The sequence below is a fragment of the Salvelinus sp. IW2-2015 genome, linkage group LG31 (genome assembly GCF_002910315.2).
Source record: "Salvelinus sp. IW2-2015 linkage group LG31, ASM291031v2, whole genome shotgun sequence".
Taxonomy (NCBI): domain Eukaryota; kingdom Metazoa; phylum Chordata; class Actinopteri; order Salmoniformes; family Salmonidae; genus Salvelinus; species Salvelinus sp. IW2-2015.
The window spans coordinates 15,723,178-15,745,210 of NC_036870.1; the positions used below are offsets into that span (position 1 = coordinate 15,723,178).

Here is a 22,033-nt window from a genome sequence, read left to right on the forward strand (position 1 = left end):
AAATTACATCTGGAGTGCCATAGTCCGTTCGTAAATTCAGAGCGCACTCGAGCTTGCTAGCTAACTGTTACTTCGAGACACAAACGATAGAACGCCTCACTCTGACAATTTTACCAGCCCTAGCAGAGCTAGTTAGGGCTGTGTTCATGTTATCTAGATCGTTAGTGACTAACTGTGCTGCTAGCAACAATTTAATTCCGTTTTTTTTACCAACCTTTTCGGACAACTGTTGTATTCAAAGGGTGTTGCGCGTTGCTAAATCCATCAGTTATTCTGCGCTCTGACACTCAAACGAGTAGATAACCTCAATTAATTTACGAACGCACCCGGCCGTAGTCGTTTTTCTCAAAGTTGCTGGAATGCCACGTGCATCCACTTATATCAGAACATTAACAGCCGAAACATTACGAAACGTATATAAGATCAAAAAAGCCTCAAGTAATTCTCACACAAGCAGATTTTGGGCGGAGTAAATTCTCTCTCTCCATAGGGCTGGACCATACGATATAAGTACACCTGACCTGCACGCTTTCCTGAATTTTAATAGACTGCACAAGACCAAAACTAATTATATTTCGTTAAATGTATATGTTTAACAGACTGTCTGCAGTTGGTTAGTTAGCGTCGATTCGTAGCTACGAAAACTCCGACAAAAGCTCTCATCTGTCAACATCACCACCTGGAAATTTCAACATTAACGTTACTTTCTGCCTGGCTGGACGTGTAGGAGTTGGTGGGCTCATAGGATCAAATTGAACTGTCCGTATCAGACAGAACCCTGGTATGGTACCAATATACATGTTGATGCTGTTGATATGATATGTATTCTACTATCCACTAACAATAGTCTGCTCATCAATTTTGGGCTAGCTAGTTAACGTTAGCCTAGCTTTCGTTAGCATAGCCAGCTAAGCGGTCTGCTGATGAAATGGGTCACACAGCTGTTAATTAGCTAGATCGGAGGGATCATTTAAAAGTAGAGTTCTCTTCAATGAGTGTATATTTTGGGCACATTATTTTCATACACTGGATAATGGAAACGCTTGGTGGTGTTTTTTGTTGATTCAATGACGACATGCTCCACTAATTTACCGGTGCTGTAACATGTTTGTAGCTAATGTTACTGGCAACGCGTTAGTCTGTTAGCATGCTAGATGCCTATGTTAGGTAGCTAACTAGTTAGCAAGATATCGGTGACTGCTTATCTGCTCCAGACGGCCAAAACTGGGAGAAATAAAAGTAGTCACACAGTTTTTCGTAAATCATGAACAATTGCGAATACGAACAAATCGAACCGCAGGCACTTTTAACTCCAACTCCGACCCTGCCGCCGCGACCCGCAGTTGTTGAAGAGGAGGAAAGGGCACGGAGAAAGTGGGAAGTTTTCCCCGGCAAGAATCGCTTCTACTGCGATGGACGGTTCATCGTGGCTCAACAAAGCGGTGTCCTACCACTCACCCTCGGCCTCATTCTGGTCACCACCGTACTGTTCTTTGTATTTGAGTAAGTACACATTCTCTTTTTGTTTTGTATTTCTTTGACACAAAATAATGTTTGCCATAGCCAAGAAAACAATGGCACAGGTTTCAACAAACCATGGTAAGTTTGGTTGTGTGTCTGGCACTTTACACAACACAGCAGATTCTGGAATAGAATAATTMGTTTTAATACCAGGAAGTCATATCTTCCTGCAAGTGTCTTGCTGAAATGCGTTGCATCTCCTGAGACTATGCTACAGTGGTGATTAAAAAGTGAGTTTCTAAAACCAGATCCCCTCTGGGTGGTTGAGAAACTCTATTGTACTATTTGCGTGTCAGTCTGGTTTGACAGCATTTTCAGTTCCTCATGTTGAAAATGAGAACTAGTCCTTCATGTGGTTAATCGGGGTCCTGTTTGTTTCTGCAATCAATCTTGACCTCTTTAGTTTCCTGGTGAGAGAAATAAAATGACCTTTATGAAGGCAGGCTACACAAAACACTTTAGATTGCGTTTACACAGGCAGCCCAATTCTGATATTTATTTTCAGTACCCGACACACTGACGTCACGCACGGGTATTCGCCCACCAGTCAGCATGTATTATCAGCCACTGAAATAAGCTTTGACATTCTCATTCGCTTACAATGTTTTATTATTGCTTGAACAGTCCCTAAGATTATATTTGGTTGTGGTAGTTGCAAAATACCTATTTTAGATGCAGTAGTTGTTAGCTATAATGTTAACACTCATAGACATAGGCTGGTATCAAAGCTAGCCAAAGAGCTATTTTACTGGTTGACGTGTTTTTGAAGTGTAATGCAGTTGATTGGCAACGATGACACAATTATATTAAGCAGAACATTCATGCAATACTTATAATCCAATGTTATAATTGAAAAGTTGTGTGTGTGAAATGCACTCATAATCAACATGTAAATAGTTTTTTTTATTTTTATGTTGCCTGTGTTTCCCCCTATGGTTGGGAAATTGTGAATAGGAACTCGGAGTATTGCTGAATGTGATTTTTCTGGAGAAGCACTCCTGATCTTGCGCCGATAATGCTCAGTAATATTCGGAATACATTGTGGGGGAAAAAATACTTAAGCTCACCATTTGAGCTCCACACAGATTTTCTGCATCTGTAATTAGCAGTATACATAACTAGCTGTTTACGTGTTAGCAGGGAGGGGTTTCTGCAACCAAATTGTGTGCACATCGCCCCGTGTGGGAAAGTTTGCAAACACAGAAAAGGGCCTATTTGGTCTTTTGATCAATCAGATCAGCCTTTTTTGACAGTAATTGGTGCAAAAGATCAGAATTGGGCTGCCTGTGTAAACACAACCTTAGTTTTAACATATACGCTTATAAGGTAGTCCACTTCAATTGTTGCTGAATATGGTCCTTTTTTTCTTTTTGTCTTGTCATCCCAGCTGTCCCTTCCTGGTGAAGCACCTGACTGTGTTCATCCCAGCGATTGGAGGTGTGCTATTTGTGTTCGCGGTCATCTCTCTCCTGCAGACCAGCTTCACTGACCCTGGCATCCTGCCCCGGGCCACGCCGGACGAGGCCGCAGACATTGAGAAGCAGATCGGTAAGGGCAACAAGTACACACTTGAAAGAACATTCTTACTGTCCCCCTCACTTTTACAGCTTTGTGCACTTGTTYACCTACACTACCCAAGTGACAGCATTTGTTTTCCTGTTCCATATGCTGGTCTGTTTGTTTTTGCACTGGTTTTGAGACACTGTAACAGCAACATATACGTTTGTTTCCTGTTTTTTGTTCGAAGCCATGCATTATTCAGCCAGCAAATGGTTGAACTGCCATAATTACAGGCTTCCTCCTCCCTTGAGAGAACCACAGACAGTCCCCTCTGACAGAGCATGGCGGGATGGATGGCTAGAGGTCTTTGAACTGTTAATGACTCTGCTTGTTGCGGTGTGTGGTCAGCCCCCTGGGCTAATTGCCTCTGCTGTTTAATTGTGTGAGAAATTTAAGACACTCTGGCCAAATTGCAGTGGGATGCCACTAACATCTCTCGCTCTCTCACATTCACACCAGTAGCGGTAAAATCAATGGGGAAGCCAAGCTAGGCAAAACATTACAACTAGGGATGCACGATATATCGATGAACATATCAGAATCAGCCAATATTAGCTAAAAATGCCAACATCACTATTGGCCGATGTTAAAAATAATAGCGTAATAACGCCACGTAAAACATTCCTAACCTAGCCCACAATGTCTGCTGTGTGGATTGAGCAGTCAACAAGTCGAGCAGTCATTTTAAAGAGTAAGAACATTTCAGCGAGACAACTCAAAGCCAAAATCCATTAAAGCCAAGAATGGAATTCATTGACATTCAACCGTTCTCTGTCGTGGATGATGTTGGCTATCGCCGACTGGTCGAGCATCGGTACACACTACAATGTGCGCTATTTTTCAGATTTTGCCCTACCGGAGTTACACAGTAATAGACATACTATGGAACGCTGTTTGGGTCTTTGCGTGTCAAAAAAGATACAGTAGCACTGTCAAAGCTGTACAAAAAAGTCTGCAAACACCGGCCACGAACGATGTGTTTACAATACCGCGTTGGTAATAAAGCATMATTTGTTCGACCGCAACTTCTGGGGTAGCTATCTTTAGCTTGGTACCTAGCTAGCACCAATACAACCAGCCTGAAAACAGTAGAAACCAGTAGAAACTGCAGTCATTTTCATTATTCTTAGCAATGATTTAGGAATCCTTGTGAGTAAGTATTAGCTAGGTTGCCACTTGTTGTTCACCTATTGAAATTGAACTTCAGTTCATGAAAATAAATAGCTAGCCATCTACTTAACCCTGTTGCCCAAAGCTAACGTTATAAGCAGCCAGCTAGCTTCATCTGGCTAGTGAGCCTTGACCGGACTGGGTTATGTGTTGTGAAGCTGGCCACAATAAGGTTTAGGCACATTAGTGGAATTTGCAGTTTGCCTTCAAAATAAGAGTATGTAATTGACAGTGGTGCAAATGAATACAAATAGTAGAATTATGCCATACTTTTATTTTGAAGGCTAACCGCATAGTCCACTACTGTGGACTAGCTAACTATAGCTACTGAAACGGATTATGTTGTGTTATTTGATATGTCAAATAGTGTTATTTGACGTGTATCTTTTTTGACATGCAAAGACCAAAACGGCGGTCCATAGAAATCCTGGTTGAGAATGAAACGACTGAACAACGAAACAGCACCGCAAGTAAGTGAAAGAAATAGGTTTTAATTATGTTTTACTGGTATTGGGGACATACCAAAATAACCTTTTGGTCGATGTGTGTGTAACCTTTATTTAACTAGGCAAGTCAGTTAAGAACAAATTCCTAAATACAATGATGACCTGGAAGACACTGGTCCAATTGCGCGCGCCCTATGGGACTCCCAATCACGGTTGGATATGATGCAGCCTGGATTTGAACCAGGGACTGTAGTGATGCCTCTTGCATTGAGATGCAGTGCCTTAGACCACTGCGTCCGTGTGTGTTAACTATTTAACTGCTAGAATGCTTAAAAGGCCGCTAAAATTTGAAATATCGGTATTTTTGGCAACAAAAATATCAGATGTTGGTATCGGCCACAAATGTCATATCGGTGTATCACTAATCACAACCGATGTTGTGATAATTGTATTGTTTTCTCTAACCTGTTAGAAATGCATTTATACGGCACCGTGATAGCCAATATGAGGCTGATAAACCATAGCCTACATTGTCACAGACAGTTCCAAAGTGGGACACAGTGGCGGAATAAATTCAACCACGTACATTTGTGTTTCATCACAGTTAAAACCGGAGAGCAACGTGTGTCCTGTTTAAGTCCACAAAGATGTTTCATGCAGCAAACAGTCACATGACCTACACAGCATGGTCAAATGCAAGTTCAAGTTAATTTCACCATCGGTTTGCTCAAGTTATAAAAACATCCTTACTAAAATATTTCCCGAAGCATAAAGCTTAAAATAGCCTAATGGGAAATACAACCGCAATACACTTCACCTTTGACATGTTGTTGGCCAACTATAGAGATACACCCCCCCGGAATAGTCATGTTAACTTGTGGGAACCCCAAGATGTGCTTTAAAACACACTCCGAGCACTCTAACTATTGATTCAGGACCACGGAGAGTTACCGGAAAGCGCGGCCTCCACTATCAGCACCACCAGTTGGACAGCTCCTCTCTGGCGGAGGCCGCATCTCAACGAGCACATTCACACTAACTCATCACAATAATATATGCAACTTAGAATAAACCAGAATATATGCCCACAGTCCAGACTAGATAAATAATTACGTATTACCGTCTTGCAGAAAAGATGGAAGCAAATATGAAATAAACCGAGCTAAAACAATGAATAACATGTTACACATATAGACATTGTTCACCTTACGGCAAAGATGAAAACAGAAACCATTTAAACAACATTTTCAACAACATAAGGTATATGCCTAGTCTAATACAATGGCAATTTTTAAAAACACAAACAATTCAGTCTAATCAATCTGTGTGTGCAAAAAGAGGAACATGTTGACTCGCCCTACTTGTAAAGGAWTGCCACCCTCCTCGCTTTCATGCTGGCAAAATGGTAAATTACGTTTTCGTACAGTACTCCGCTAGACTTAAGTTCATGCAGCACATGTTTCCATTGACATTTTTGCCAAATGCGTAAGTCTCTCGTCCACAGCTACCATAGGGAAGGTTTTAATCCCTTTCAGACAGGAAAATGACCTTTCAGCTGATGTATTTGTAACGGATGGCGAGCATCAGTTTCAGGAGCTTCTATACCTCCGGTAAAGTGGTGGTCAGTTCATTTTTCACAAGTGATTGCAGCAGCTCACCTGGTGGTTTGTTGAAGGAGGCATCAGCAATAGACTACCTGCAGCTAATTTTTCAACCTCTGGTTGTCAAAGAAAGGGTAGGTCTGGAACAGCTGTGTGAGTGCTCTGTCAGGAAACCCCTCTTGCTTGGAGTACTCTGGAAATGACCCATGATCATGTACACGGAAGAAGTCGAGGCTCTTCATGTCAGCAAACCTCTGGGTCATGTGTAGTATGACTCCATCGAGTATTTCAAAGTGCGGTCGTCGGTATCTGTCCAGGGAGCCTGGGTCATTGTCAGCGTTGTCCCGGTGGTTGAGTCTATGCTCATAGTCATCCCAGTCATGACGGTGTCTTTCATCTTCCATTCTAACAGTCTGGACAGTGTTGTCATCACGTCGCATCACTTCTGATGGCATACACTGTACTATCAACCCATACACAATGTCTTCGGTCAAGAGATTTGCTCTGCAGGGCCTGAAACGGTGGTTCTGTGAGTCCAAAAATGGCCACAAATGCCTATTTWWAAAAAAAAAAGTACTTTATTTTTTTTATTTTTACATCAAATCAAGTTTATTTTATATAGCCCTTCGTACATCAGCTAATATCTCGAAGTGCTGTACAGAAACCCAGCCTAAAACCCCAAACAGCAAGCAATGCAGGTGTAGAAGCACGGTGGCTAGGAAAAACTCCCTAGAAAGGCCAAAACCTAGGAAGAAACCTAGAGAGGAACCAGGCTATGAGGGGTGGCCAGTCCTCTTCTGGCTGTGCTGGGTGGAGATTATAAAAGAACATGGCCAAGATGTTCATAAATGACCAGCATGGTCAAATAATAATCAGGAGTAAATGTCACTTGGCTTTTCATAGCCGATCATTAAGAGTATCTCTACCGCTCCTGTGGTCTCTAGAGAGTTGAAAACAGCAGGTCTGGGACAGGTAGCACGTCCGGTAGCATGAACTCCTTCAGTTTCTGTTTCAGAGCATTTCTCTGGCCGATCAAATCTTTATCTTAGCTGGGCTCAGTAATGATCCAATCAAAAACGATATCCAATGATCTCTGGCCTTCGTGCACAGTGTGCACGTCTCTACTTTTGAAGTTCCAAGGAGTGGCACAGCCTTCAGTACCTGACTGGTATTGTCGACCTYGGTAAGCATTGCTGTCTTTTTGCGTGACAGGGTAAAAAAAAGTTAGAATAACTGTCAATGGATGTCCAAAAAATATTGAATATTGCTTGTCTCCTGTGCTAAAACGTAAGTTTAGTTTGTGGGCATAACAATGAATGAACATGGCGTATTGAAAGTGGGTTTTCACGAGTGCCTGAACCCCACCTCACTGCCCACTCATGCAGCTTGCCCCGTTGTAAGTCTGAGTTCGGCTGCTCGGTTGAATTTCCAGTACAACAGTGGTGATCGCCTCTGTGTTTCTCTCTGGCTCACATCAGAAAATCCCAGCAATCTCTCGCTCTCCTTATCATTGACCAAGCATGCAATGATTGACATTTGCCGTGTATGTCTGTGGTGTCATCCACCTGGACTGCTATGAAGGGTGCTGAACTGATCTCACTGTCAATTTCACTTTGTATCACGTCTGCGACGTTCTGAATGGCATTCTGTATGGTGTTTGACATGCCTGTAAATATGGTSCTTGTCCCAAGGTGTTCAGCCATGGCAGTATCGAACTCTGCAAATGCATTGACAAGTTCAACCAAATTATCTTTAAGGCTTGTTGCTGACTCCTCATGCCTCCTGAAGGCTTGCTCCTGCTGTCCCAGGTACATTGCGATGACCAGTTTCTTTAGAATGTCTGTTTTTATTCACCTGTTCATTGTGCCTCTGGACACTGATCACTGTGGCCTGGCCGAGAGCCTCGTTGATCCGGACTCGACCAAAGAGCTTAGTTTCAGGCTTCCCATGTGTTTTTGAGATTTTCCATGTCGGTCAAGGGACCTGCCCAGGTTTGCAAAATCAGGAAAAACCAGTGGTGGCCCAAGGGTTGTGGATCAATCGTGTGCTCTTGTCAAATAAAAGGCATGGCCAGCAAAACTGCTTCTTTAGCCTAGCACTCCCAGCTAGCCAGTCGGTTCAATTGTAATTCTGTGTTGAAAGATCGGGTCCCACCCTGTGCTCCTCAACCCCTGCACAATATCCAATTTTGGAGTCACCCTCCCGTTCTTTTTGCTTTTCAGCTGCTGCTAGATCTGCATCCATAGCTAGCTACTGCAGGACACAGACCTTAAGCTAACAGTGACGCTTTGGTGTGATTTGCCGAATCCAAACTGGCCTCCTTTTGACTTGTTTTTTGTTTTTGTTGCTGCACCTAGACCATTCAGAGTTAAGCGTTTGGCTTCTGTTTTTATCAATGGAAGCTTAACGCTAGCTGGCTTCCTTTGCTGTTGAATTCAATACTATGGGCGGCAACATCAAGTTCTACTCTTTTTGACCAGACAGATGCATGTTTTCCTCGCTCTGTTTTCTCCTTTGAGATATAGATTTAGTCTGGCCACTTACGAAATGAATGAAAATGATGAAACGCAGGAGATTAAAAATACATTTTATATATATTTTTTTATGGGCAAGGCTGGCTTCCCTTGGCGTCCATGAATACACACCACTGACACACACAGCTCAGAGTAGAGAGAGAGAGAAGTGTTATTTTCTTTCACTAAATTATATAAAGAAGTTGTGTGGTGATACTCTCTGCAACATGGTTTAAGCCTAATGTTTTACATATCTGCTAGTTAGGCCTAATTTCCTAAACCAGATGAATACATCCAGAAAGTTCTTATCAAGAGTATCATACTTAGTTCTGACAAAGTTGTTCTCTTGAGAGTACCTTACACTTTACTGTGAAAGAGCTCATGCCATGGTGTGATCGAGCCAGTCTATTAATACATCAAATCGCCACTCATCTGAAACCTTCTACTACTATGGCTGCGTTTACACAGGCAGCCCAATTCTGATATTTTGCCTAATTATTGGCAAAAAGACCAATCAGTGGAATAAAAATATCAGAATTGGACTGCCTGTATAAACACAGCCTATGGGCCTGCTAGGCAGGCATCACACTTTCAAACATTACACAGAGCCTGAGTTGATTGACTGCCGCCCCTTTGACTCCACCTTAATGGACACTACTCCGCCAGCAATTAGGCCTAATGCCACTACCTGGATCACAACATGGACACACACACAGCATAGGTTTTACTATCCTTGTGGGGACTTAAAATGTATTTCAATTAAAAATCTTATTTTACCTAACCCCTAATTCTAAAATAGGACARTGTTCCTTGTTTTACTATCCTTGTGAGGACTTTTGGGGATTTACAGTACCCACAAGGTTATTAATACACACCTTGTGTACTATGTCTCTTGATATGTCCTCCCTGTCTTTCTCCTCAGATAACTCTGGATCGTCCACCTATCGACCCCCTCGCACCAAGGAGGTGATGATCAACCAGCAGGTAGTGAAGCTCAAGTATTGTTTCACCTGCAAGATGTTCCGGCCACCGCGCACCTCCCACTGCTCCCTCTGTGACAACTGTGTGGGTAAGGACTGGAGGCCGAGGGGGGCGTTCAGCACGGAACACAGAGGGGGTCAACACACTGACATTTATTAGACTGAATTATTTAGACTCTACTACACAGCCTGTTACTGAGATTGTTTTGCTGAACGGTCTATCGGTCTTATAAAGAGGATTTATTAGTGCTCTCCATAAAGATGCTGATCAACTCTGAAAGCCGGGCCTCTTAAAAATGTTAGACTTTTCTACAAATGTATTTTCCTATTGAAAGGAACTGGAGAGCTTGGCCTCAATGTCAATGAGATGTCCTTTGTAGATAATTGTACATTTTCTTCCCCCATCTCGCTTCCTGTCCTCCAGAGCGATTCGACCACCATTGTCCCTGGGTGGGGAATTGTGCTGGGAAGAGGAACTATCATTTCTTCTACACCTTCATCGTCTCTCTGTCCTTCCTGACAGCCTTCATCTTCGGCTGCGTCGCCACACATCTAGCACTGAGTACGTAGTCTACACAGCAGACACATCTGGCCGCTGCCCTGGCTTGTGATATTGTGTGCAACTGCTGAGTGGATCCTGATATTATCCTGTCATGGTTTCCTGTAACAATCTTCAATTGCTCTGTCCTCAGGGGCACAAGGAGGCAGAGGCCTTATTTTTGCTCTTCAGGAGAGTCCAGCCAGATATCCTTTTACCAAGACTCTGTGTGTCTAGGGTAACCGATCTGATCCCCTCATAATACCACTCCCTGCCTCCAGTAGTGTGGTGTTAGGGCACCTAAACTGTCATTCACTTCAGTTTCTTGGCCGTATTGCAGAATAAGAATAAGTCTCTTTGTCCAGCTGATGTCTCTGATGATATTTAGATACTCAAACCATAAATGTTGTCCTTGACTTTTCTTCCTGCACTGCTGTGGAGCTGGTGATTTGCTTCTTTTCAGTTTGGGCCATCTTGGGCCTCTCAGGCTTCCATACCTACCTGGTTGCTTCTAACCTGACCACAAATGAAGATGTGAGTAAATGCCAATGAGTGTGATGTCTTTGTCACCTTTGGGATATGTGTAATACACTTTAAAGGTCCAGTGCAGCTGTTCTAATCTCAATTTCACATCATTTCTGGGTAACARTACGTATCTTACTGGGATTGTTTTCAATTAAAATTGTAAAAAAGAAACAAATGGCTTCTTAGTAAAGGGCATTTTCTCAAGCAAGAATTTAGCTAGGACTGTCGGTGAGTGGTCTGAGTGGGGAGGGGAAAAYGGAATATTGGCTTTTATTGACAGAGGTTTGGAACTCTTTCTTATTGGTCTATTAACTCATTTACTGCATGGTGGTGTCACCATGATAGGCCAAAACTCCATCCTACCAAAACAGGAGAAAAGGACATTGTGAAAATGATAATCACAGCATTATTCCAACCTTATAGTGTGGAAAATGTGTGTGCATGCATACATACAGTTGAAGTCGGAAGTTTACATACACTTTTAATGACTCCAACCTAACTTGTTTTTCAACCACTCCACAAATTTCAGACTACGGTTTGCAGCTGCACATGGGGACAAAGATCGTACTTTTTGAAGAAATGTCCTCTGGTGTTTGTATGTTTGGAGGAAAAAGGGGGAGCCTTGCAAGCCTCCAAACACCATCCGTGAAGCATGTGGGTGGCAGCATCATGTTATGGGGGTGCTTTGCTGCAGGAGGGACTGGTGCACTTCACAAAATAGATGGCTTCATAAGGAAGGAAAATKATGTGTATATATTGAAGCAACATCTSAAGACATCAGTCAGAAAGTTAAAGCTTGGTTGCAAATGGGTCTTCCAAATGGACAATAACCCCAAKCATACTTCCAAAGTTGTGGCAAAATGGCTTAAGGACAACAAAGTCAAGGTATTGGCGTGGGCATCACAAAGCCTTGACCTCAATCTATAAAAATGTAATGTAGAAAATGTGTGGGCGAACTGAAAAAGCGTGTGCGAGCAAGGAGGCTACAAACCTGACTCAGTTACACCAGCTCTGTCAGGAGGAATGGGCAAAATTCACCCAACTTCTTGTGGGAAGCTTGTGGAAGGCTACCCGAAACGTTTGACCTAAGTTAAACATTTTAAGGCAATGCTACCAATACTCATTGAGTGTATGTAAACTTCTGACCCTGGGAATGCGATGAAAGAAATAAAAGCTGAAATAAATCATTCTCTATACTATTATTCTGACATTTCACATTCTTAAAATAAAAGTGGTGATCCTAACTGAGATGGAATTTTTACTAAGATTAAATGTCAGAAATTGTGAAACTGTGTTTAAATGTATTTGGCTAAGGTGTATGTAACTTCCACTTCAACTGTATGTATGCTTTGCAAAATTTTCAAAATTTTCCAAGCTGTTTAAAGACAGTCAACTTAATGTATGTAAACTTCTGACCCACTGGAATTGTGATACAGTGAAATAATCTGTCTGTAAACAATTGTTGGAAAAATTACTTGTCATGCACAAAGTAGATGTCCTAAATGACTTGCCAAAACTATAGTTTGTTAACAAGAAATTTGTGGAGTGGTTGAAAAATTAGTTTTTGTGACTCCAACCTAAGTGTTTRTAAACTTCTGACTTCAACTGTACATGTGGTGACATGTTTGTTGTGCCTGGTCGCTGACAAATAAACTAAAACTAGTCTAGGATGAGGACTGATGGTCAACTTGTGTGTCTCTCTTGTTCCCAGATCAAAGGCTCGTTGTCGGGGAAGAGTGGGGCGGAGGACACCGGAAACCCCTACAGCTATAACAACATCATTACTAACTGCTGCTCTGTACTCTGTGGACCCATGCCTCCCAGGTGAGACTCAACCTGGTTTATAATGCATCTTTGATAAGGTTTGAGTCAGTCCATTTAGGATGTGATTTTTTGTGTGTGTCTTTCTGAATGAAATATGCTCCATTTGATTTCGAAGGATTTTCTCCAATTCATGAATACATTTTTTATCTACTCCTTGAATTGACTGAACAGGAAACTGAATTCACCCTAACATGCTGACCAGACTGCATGTTGATTTTGTCCACCCACACCAGATGCAATCAGGACACGAAATATCAAAAACCTTAAACCAACTATATTCATGGCAATTTAGCTAGCTAGCTTGCTGTTGCTAGCTAATTTGTCCTGGGATATAAACATTGGGTTGTTATTTTACATGAAATGCACAAGGTCCTCTACTCCGACAATTAATCCACAGATAAAGGGGTAAACCGAGTTAGTTTCTATTAATCTCTCCTCCAGGCTTCTTCTTCTTTGGACTTTATATGGTGGTTGGCAACCAACTTTAAGGTGTATTACCACTACCAACTGGACTGGAGTGTGGACCTCCGTTCATATTTTAATCACCTACGTCGGTATATGCTCCAAAAAACCAATGAGGAGATGGGAGAGGCGGGACTTGCAGCATTGTCAAGCGTCACAAATAGAACCAAGTTCTATTTTAGCGCCTGACTACACAGATGCTTGGGAGCAGTGTGGGTTCAATGATTGAATAACATRTATGTGTACATTTATTTTGTAACGCTTCYGCGAGCGGTGTGGTCAGCATGTAACCCTGAAGCCTAACCTTTCTGTCTAACCTGTTTCCATGTTGTTCCGTGTCAGTTTGATTGACAGGCGAGGCTTCGTACCAGTGGAGGAGTCATCGCAGACAGTTTCCACGGAGATGGTGCTACCCGTGCTGGCTGCTAAGAAGGAGATTAAAGTGGTAGGAGGGCCCACGCCRTCCCAGCTGCCCCCCTCCCGTGCCTTGCAGGTTCCCTCCTCCCCTCTACCTGCAACCCCCCTCAGCCTGACTGGCAGACCCCAGTTTAGTTGCCTGTTCTAACACTGTTTCCTGACTGGCTGTTGTGTATGGGGTCACCCTCTCATGACAGTCTCAGACCAGTGTACTGTATTATTGTTGGTCAGGATCCATTACAGACCAGTGTACTGTATTCCTGTTGGTCGGGATCCGGTACAAACCAGTGTATTGTATTACTGTTGGTCAGGATCCGGTACAAACCAGTGTATTGTATTMCTGTTGGTCRGGATCYGGTACAAACCAGTGTATTGTATTACTGTTGATCGGGATCCGGTAATCAGGACATTACATATGGTGGTGTTTCCTGTTCCTGGTAGCCAGTCTACACCAGACTGTTCATTGTTTACTGCTGACTGTAAAAGACCGTCTTTGGAACAAGGAAGTGAAACCGCCTGCTAGGCCATGTTTGACCTGGGTGTAGCTCAACCTTTAGTCACTCACGCCTTAGCGTCATAACCAGGCAACTCGGTGTTATGTCTTTCAGTGAAAAGGGGAACACAGCCTATATATGATTCATCCACTTCCTGGCTTGGTTAGAGGTTGAGCCGTTGTTGTTTTGAGGTCCAGGAGAAACTTAAGTACTATGAGTTTATTAGAACATGTTTGTTTACAAAGTGTGACTGCCACTGGGCTATTTAGTTCAGTCTTACGGTAGTGGCTCTCTCCAACCCTTCAGACTGTCTGCCTCTTCCAAACCAACAGGCCCTTTCTGCTGTTTACACTCAAGCAATATCCAGACAAGCTAACCTTGGTTTACTTTAAGGATACAAGGGCTCAGTCTTGTCTGCTGGGAGGTTGCATATTATATGTATTTTTGCACAGAAGGAGTTAGACCATAGAAGATGATGTACAGTATTGGTTCAGTATTTATACTTTTTAGCAAACACATGCTGGTAATGGAAGTGGTTACTGCTGGGGATGTACCTGTCACAAACACATGCTGGTAATGGAAGNGTCACAAACACATGCTGGTAATGGAAGTGGTTACTGCTGGGGATGTACCTGTCACAAACACATGTCTGTACCCAAGTGCTGTCTCAATCTGGACACTGACATGCAGTTGGCCAGCAGAAAGAGTGGGGGAATCTTTTATTGACACACATGGAGTTGTCTTTGTTTACAGAGTGTGAACACTTGTCTTTCCTCAATGTTGTCTGTATTTTGTATTTGTCTCTGATGTGAGTCTGTTGGTGTAGTTGTGTGTCATAGCATAATATAATGGTCATGTGACACAAGCTACATCCATTTCTACATTTGAGTCATTTATCAGATGTTGTTATCCAGAGCGACATACAGGAGCCAGTAGGGTTCAGTGGCTTGTTCTAGTGTATTCTAACCAGATCTGAACTGCTGCCCTCTAGCCAGCCATCTCCCTCTTACTGGTTCCTTATGCTTTTATATTCTTTCTCTTTCTTTTATTTTGGTCTTTTTAATATTTGTCATTTTGTAATATATTAAGTCCATCTGAAATGTACTGTATAAAACATTGCATTTAAAAAAATAAAATAAATATACTTATTCCCAAATGAGTTCTCAATAGACATACATTAATTTATTTGTATGTTTTCTGTGTTAAGACATTATGATAAATGTGTGAACAGTTCCTACTAGAGGTCGACCGATTATGATTTTTCAACGCCGATACCGATTAATCGGGCCAATTTTATTTATTTGTAGTAATGACAATTACAACAATACTGAATGAACACTTTTATTTTAACTTAATATAATACATAAATAAAATCAATTTGGTCTCAAATAAATAATGAAACGCCCGCTCGCTCTGCCTCTCTCGCTGCTCTGCCCCGCTCGTCGCTCTGCCCCTCTCGTCCGCTCACCGCTCTGCCCCTCTCGCCCGCTCTGCTGCGCGATCTGCCGCTCGCTCGATCTGCCCCCCCGCTTGATCTTCCCCCTCGCCTCGCCCCTCTCGCTCTCCCCTCTCGCTTTGCCCGCTCGCCGCTCTGCCCCTCTCGCCAGCTCGCCGCTCTGCCCCTCTCGCCCCGCCCTCTCGCTCTGCCCCCCTCTCGCTCTGCCCTCGCTCGCTCTCTGCCCCTCGCTCTCTGCCCCTCGCTCGCTCTGCCGCTCGCTCTCTGCCCCTCTCTCTCACTCGCTCTGCCTCTCTCTCTTTGGTTCGCTCTCTCCTTCCACCCAATGCACACAGAACTAAAAACTTGTTGGAGTTGGCTTCTCGCTCTCCATGCCCCCAACAGTGAAACCCAGACCGTCTCTACTTCTTCTCCAGACAGCATCGACCCAACGGTGACTCTGACCCTGTTGCCGTGCCCTCTGACCCTGTTGCCGTGCCCTCTCTGACATGTGGATCCGGCACCACAGCCACACCACCAGCCGTCTGGACGAACCCACCAGCACCCAGCACCATAACCGGCGCCACAGCCACACCACCAGCCGTCTGACGAACCCCACCAGCACCAAACCGCGCCAAGCCACACCACCAGCCGTCTGGACGAACCCCACAGCCAGCACATAAACCGGCACCACAGCCACACCACCACCATCTGGACGAACCCCACCAGCAGCACCATAACCGGCGCACACCACCAGCCACCTGGACGAACCCCACCAGCACCATAACGCGCCACAGCCACACCACAGCCGTCTGGACGAACCCACCAGCAGCACCAGCACCATACCGGCGCCACACCACCAGCCATCTGGACGAACCACACCAGCAGCACCATAACCGCACCACAGCCACACACCAGCCATCTGGACGAACCCCACCAGCAGCACCATAACCGGCACCACAGCCACACCACCAGCTGTCTGGACGAACCCCACCAGCACCATAACGGCACCACATCCACACCACCAGCCGTCTGGACGAACCCACCAGCACCATAACGGCACCACAGCCACACCACCAGCCGTCTGGACGAACCCACAGCAGCACCATAACCGGACCACAGCCACACCACCAGCCGTCTGGACAACCCACAGCAGCACCAGCACCATAACCGGCCCACACCACCACCATCTGGACGAACCCCACCAGCATACCATAACCGCACCACAGCCACACCACCAGCCGTCTGGACGAACCCCACCAGCAGCACCATAACCGGCACCACACACACCACCAGCCATCTGGACGAACCCCACAGCAGCACCATAACCGGCACACAGCCACACCACCAGCCGTCTGGACGCACCAAACCGCACCACAGCCACACCACCAGCCATCTGGACGAACCCACAGCAGCACCATAACCGGCACCACAAGCCACACCACCAGCCGTCTGGACGAAACCCCACCAGCACCATAACCGGCACCACAGCCACACACCACCGTCTGGACGAACCCCACCAGCACCATAACCGGCACCACAGCCACACACACCAGCCGTCTGGACGAACCCACCAGCAGCACCATAACCGCACCCACAGCCACACCACCAGCCGTCTGGACAACCCCACCAGCACCATAACCGGCACCACAGCCACACCACCAGCCATCTGGACGAACCCCACCAGCACCATAACCGGCACCACAGCCCACCACCAGCCGTCTGGACGAAACCCACCAGCACCATAACCCGACCACAGCCACACCACCAGCCGTCTGGACGAACCCCACCATCACCAGCACCATAACCGCACCACAGCCACACCACCAGCCGTCTGACGAACCCCACCAGCACCATAACCGGCACCACACCACACCACCAGCCTCTGGACGAACCCCACCAGCACCATAACCGCACCACAGCCACACCACCACCGTCTGGACGAACCCCACCAACCATAACCGGCACCACAGCCACACCACCAGCCGTCTGACGAACCACCACCAGCACCCATAACCGGCACCACAGCCACACACCACAGCCGTCTGGACAACCCCACCACCACCATAACCGGCACCACCAGCACACCACCAGCTCTGGACGAACCCCACCAGCACCATAACCGGCACCACAGCCACACCACCAGCCGTCTGGACGAACCCCACCACAGCACATAACCGGCACCACAGCCACACCACCAGCCGTCTGGACGAACCCCACCAGCAGCACCAGTACCATAACCGGCACCACAGGACTCTGTCAAAGCGGAGCAGCAGCAAGCAGGCCGCTCTACACATCTCCAACCCGGCTGACGTCAGCCTCTACCCCCCCATCTCTCCAGGCCTGGGGCCTAGTCATGGTTCAGGGGCAGAGGACCACAGAAGAAAGGAAAGCTTTGTCGTGCTGCACTGACTCACTCACAGCTCTAAGCTCTGCCAGTGAGACATTACAGCTTCCTATCAGCAGAGGGCGCTACCAGCTATGTGAGATGCAGTGAGCGGGTGAATCTGATGTGAACAGTTATATAGGTCACACACACCTCAATTTAATTGAACTGAATAGCTCCTTTTGTTTACAGCGAAAGAGCTGATGTTTTGTGGAGTGAACTTGGGTAGCTACTCAGTGAGCAGAAGAGACCTAGCCAGCACTACAGAGCCTCATACAGACGTTGTTGTTAGTATGGTTGGCAGGCAAAACACTAGACTAGCATCCAAACTAAAGTCGCTACCTTTTTAACAACTCTTGATCCACTTCGTTACACCTACCCCTGCTATACCTGCACAAACAATCCAATGAACTGAGCATGAAACATGACTTCACTGAGGAGTAGGTTACACACAATGATCACTTAACACCCACGCTCCATTTCCTAACAAATGTATTGTATTCCACTTGGACCTCCAGTATTCTCATTCACTAGAGAAGTGAAGTCACTGCATATTTTATATTTTAAAAAGTGTTTCCCTTCATCACAGCAACTTAGACATACTGTAGATCGGAGGTCATTGAAGGGCAAAACAATGCATTGTGGAGGTTGGTTTCAAATTGTGTTAAGAGCTTTTTCTGTTATTTCAGCCAATGTTCCTCTCAAAATGAAACTTCAGAATAAAAAGCAACGACTTCATAATGGTTTATTTTATGTTAATCATGGATCCAGAATAGTTGGTCTGTTGAGCTCTTTGTTTAGTTTTGTTCAACATTATTGATTTATTTACAGAAACCCGTCAATTTGTGTGTTTATAACCTGTGTGATATACTGCTCCATACAGTAACTTGAATTGATGCACTCTGTTCGCGTGTTACACACCAAGACCACCAGATGGCGACAGTTACAACCAAATCTAGATTTGACATGTTTACACACTTACAAAAGAGCTCTCAGAATGAGTACAATGTTTGCTAGTCAAGTAGTGACATAAACATGGTCTTTTCTTAGAGTATTTGTTTGTTTCTGTTTACTGGCAAAATGGCCTAAACATGAGTGCACAATTCCCCCTTCAGATTGTTATAGTTTTACGCTACATCGTTATTAAGCAATTCAAACAGATGGCCAGTGCTTATATTGTCCATTTTAAAAATAAATAGAATGTAGGCTGACTGAATTGTGGGGAATGTTGCACACTAAAAGATGAACTCGATATTTATTCCTCCTTCAGCAACAGGCCCCTGCATGCCCCTTAATTGTAGTTTGCCCTTGCTGTCTAAATGACGTTGAGGGTTACACAGGGCACATGTATGTTTGACAGGGTCCTACCCTTACCCTCGCCCTGTGTATGTACGGTATGTTTGCCTTGGAATGTCAGGTTGGCAGCCTGAAGCCATAGCTTTCCGTCTCGTTTAAGAAGAAGAACAAACACGTTTATGGAGAGACAGCAGCTAGGATCAGCTATCATATTTACAATTTAGCAGACACTTTCATCCTAAACATCTTACAGGAAGGGCATACATTTGTATGTGATTCCTGAGGGAATTGAACCCAGAGCCTAGCATCAGGATGGCTTATTTCATCCCCAGTCTGTATTACAGTGCCATGACATAGAGAGCGAGTTATCAGGCATGCAGGCAGGKAGATCCCCACCCCAGTTGATTATGAGTTTTTTTTTATCTTCGTCTTTGGCTGCAGGTCACAACATTTCATCACCATTTACTTTTACAATCTATCTGGCATGGGGTCCTACCTCTGTTTTGATATGATACGATCACTGACTTGATAAGTCTAAGTTTTCAATCAGGAACTATTGATGAGAGGTTATTGCCGACCAACCCTAATAACAGGTTACAGTGTCTGTAATGATGATGAGGATAACCTGTGTCYTATTTCAGTGATTGTGGCCTCGTCAATTGGTTGTGGAGAGAATGATTGCGGACAATTACAGTGATTCCCTTTCCACTGGTCCATGATGGACCATGCTACAAATAGAGTACCATTCAATACTACCACCCATAGCAGTAAATAAGTACCTCTTCACTGGAGGATCCTGATGGGGGATTATTGGTGAAACACTAATTTATCCACTCCAGGTCTCTCACACACCTGACAACACAAGAGTATTGTAGCGACCTTCTTGCTCTATCATGTGGGGGGAGGAGTTCAAAATTATATTTATGTAAATTTAACCTTTATTTAACTAGGCAAGTCAGTTAAGAACAAATTCTTATTTACAATGACTGCCTACACCGGACGACGCTGGGCCAATTGTGCGCYGCCCTATGGGACTCCCAATCACGGTCGGTTGTGATACAGCCTGGAATGGAACCAGGGTGTCTGCAGTAACACCTCTAGCACTGAGATGCAGTGCCTTAGACCGWTGCCCTTACTCGGAAGTCTCGGGATAGCTGATAGGCCACTAGTTTTGGGGGTTGAGGGGTGTCAGAGCGAGACAGACCGAGACTGAATGGATCACAATAACATCTCTGACTTCTACCAAGTTATACAGTGAGTCTGATACGCTTATTGTTTTGGGCAACCCTTCTAWAATCCTCTGTTAGCCTGTATTTCAAGGGCATTAACCTGGTTTGCCGGTTCAACTTGAGCTACCATCTTCTCATTCTTCTAGTTAGTTAACTAGCTAAGGAGTGGACCCTCTAATGCCACACTGGTGTCAGAAGGGGGCAATGTAGCAATCCTCACTGTGTGAGCCTCGTTACAATTCCCACCGAGTGAGTTAACCTTATTGGCACAATGCGTTTGCCTTTCACGCCAGCAACCTGTGTTTGTTTCCCTGCCACACCGATTTTCTGTAGTATCATTATCAATAAAGGACCTGAACCTTGGTATTCAGCATTACATTACATTGGGGTGGCAGGTAGCCGCAAAGGTTGCAAGATCGAATCCCTGAGCTGACAAGGTAAAAATCTGTCGTTCTGACCCTGAACAAGGCAGTTAACAAGGCAGCCCACTGTTCCTAGGCTGTCATTGAAAATAGGAATTTGTTTTTAACTGAGTTGCCTAGTTAAATAAAGGTAATAAAAAACACAAGACTGTGTTAGCATGTTGAGCTGAAGCCTTGGTCACTTTACTCTCATCACACAAGTGTGGTTCACTAARCCATTTCCATTACACATGAATGGAACAAACCTGCTTGTATCCAACTGACACTGTAGCTGTCAGCATCACAGGGTTTGCCATGTCAAATCATTGGCAACTGAATAAGACTTGGGGCATCAAGCCTTTTTAAAAGTGATGCCCATCAGTTTATTCAGCAGTCCTTTTAAAACCTCTACAGGATCAGTGTCCCTATAACTCAGTTAAGAACAAATTCCGATTTTCAATGACAGCCTAGGAACAGTGGGCTGCCTTGTTAACTGCCTTGTTCAGGGTCAGAACGACAGATTTTTACCTTGTCAGCTCAGGGATTCAATCTTGCTACCTTTCGGGTTACTAGTCCAACGCTCTAACCACTAGGCTACCCTGCCACCGTGACTAGAATGACGTAACAGCCAACTTTACAGGACATAGACATGTCTTATATGTGCAGAAAGCTTAAATTCTTGTTCATCTAACTGCACTATCCAATTTACAGTAGCTATTATAGTGAAAAAATACCATGCTATTGTTTGAGAATAGTGCACAACAACAACAAAAATATTTTATCACAGCAACTGGTTTGATACATTCACCTCTGAAGGTAAGTAATGTACTTACATTTAGTAATCTTGCTCTTATTTGTCATCCTGAGGGTCCCAGAGATATAATGTAGCATAGTTTTGTTTGATCAAATCTATTTTTATATTCAAATGTAGGAACTGGGTTCTACAGTTTGAAGCCCTGCTGTCTCTGGCTCCACACCCACCACGTCAGGCCATGTAGATGTGTGAAAGTTTGTGTATAAGCTAATGATCCATCATGTATGACATTCCTGGGAGTGTGTAAACGTACATTTTGTATTACCATATCATTTGTGTATGTTCTCTATAGTTATGTACCTGAAAATGTATAAATTCACCAAATCGGCACTTTATTTTAACCAGGTAGGCCAGTTGAGAACAATCTCTCATTTACAACTGCGACCTGGCCAAGATAAAGCAACGCAGTGTGACACAAACA

The 22,033-nt window shown here is 44.5% G+C and overlaps 1 protein-coding gene across 2 annotated transcripts; it reads left to right on the plus strand.

Moving 5' to 3' along the window:
* The first annotated feature begins 774 nt into the window (after nt 1-774).
* Nucleotides 775-15,207, plus strand: LOC111955956 (palmitoyltransferase ZDHHC18-B). 2 transcript variants are annotated; one of them, XM_023976347.2, is made up of 8 exons: nt 775-1,503; nt 2,909-3,069; nt 9,734-9,880; nt 10,216-10,353; nt 10,484-10,535; nt 10,761-10,863; nt 12,566-12,678; nt 13,483-15,207. In XM_023976347.2, exons 1-8 carry the CDS (start codon nt 1,265-1,267, stop codon nt 13,703-13,705), a joined length of 1,176 nt encoding a protein of 391 aa, XP_023832115.1. In that variant the 5' UTR covers nt 775-1,264; the 3' UTR covers nt 13,706-15,207. The 2 variants fall into 2 exon arrangements, with proteins under 2 accessions (XP_023832115.1, XP_023832117.1); XM_023976349.2 differs by lacking the exon at nt 9,734-9,880.
* Nucleotides 15,208-22,033: the final 6,826 nt, after the last annotated feature.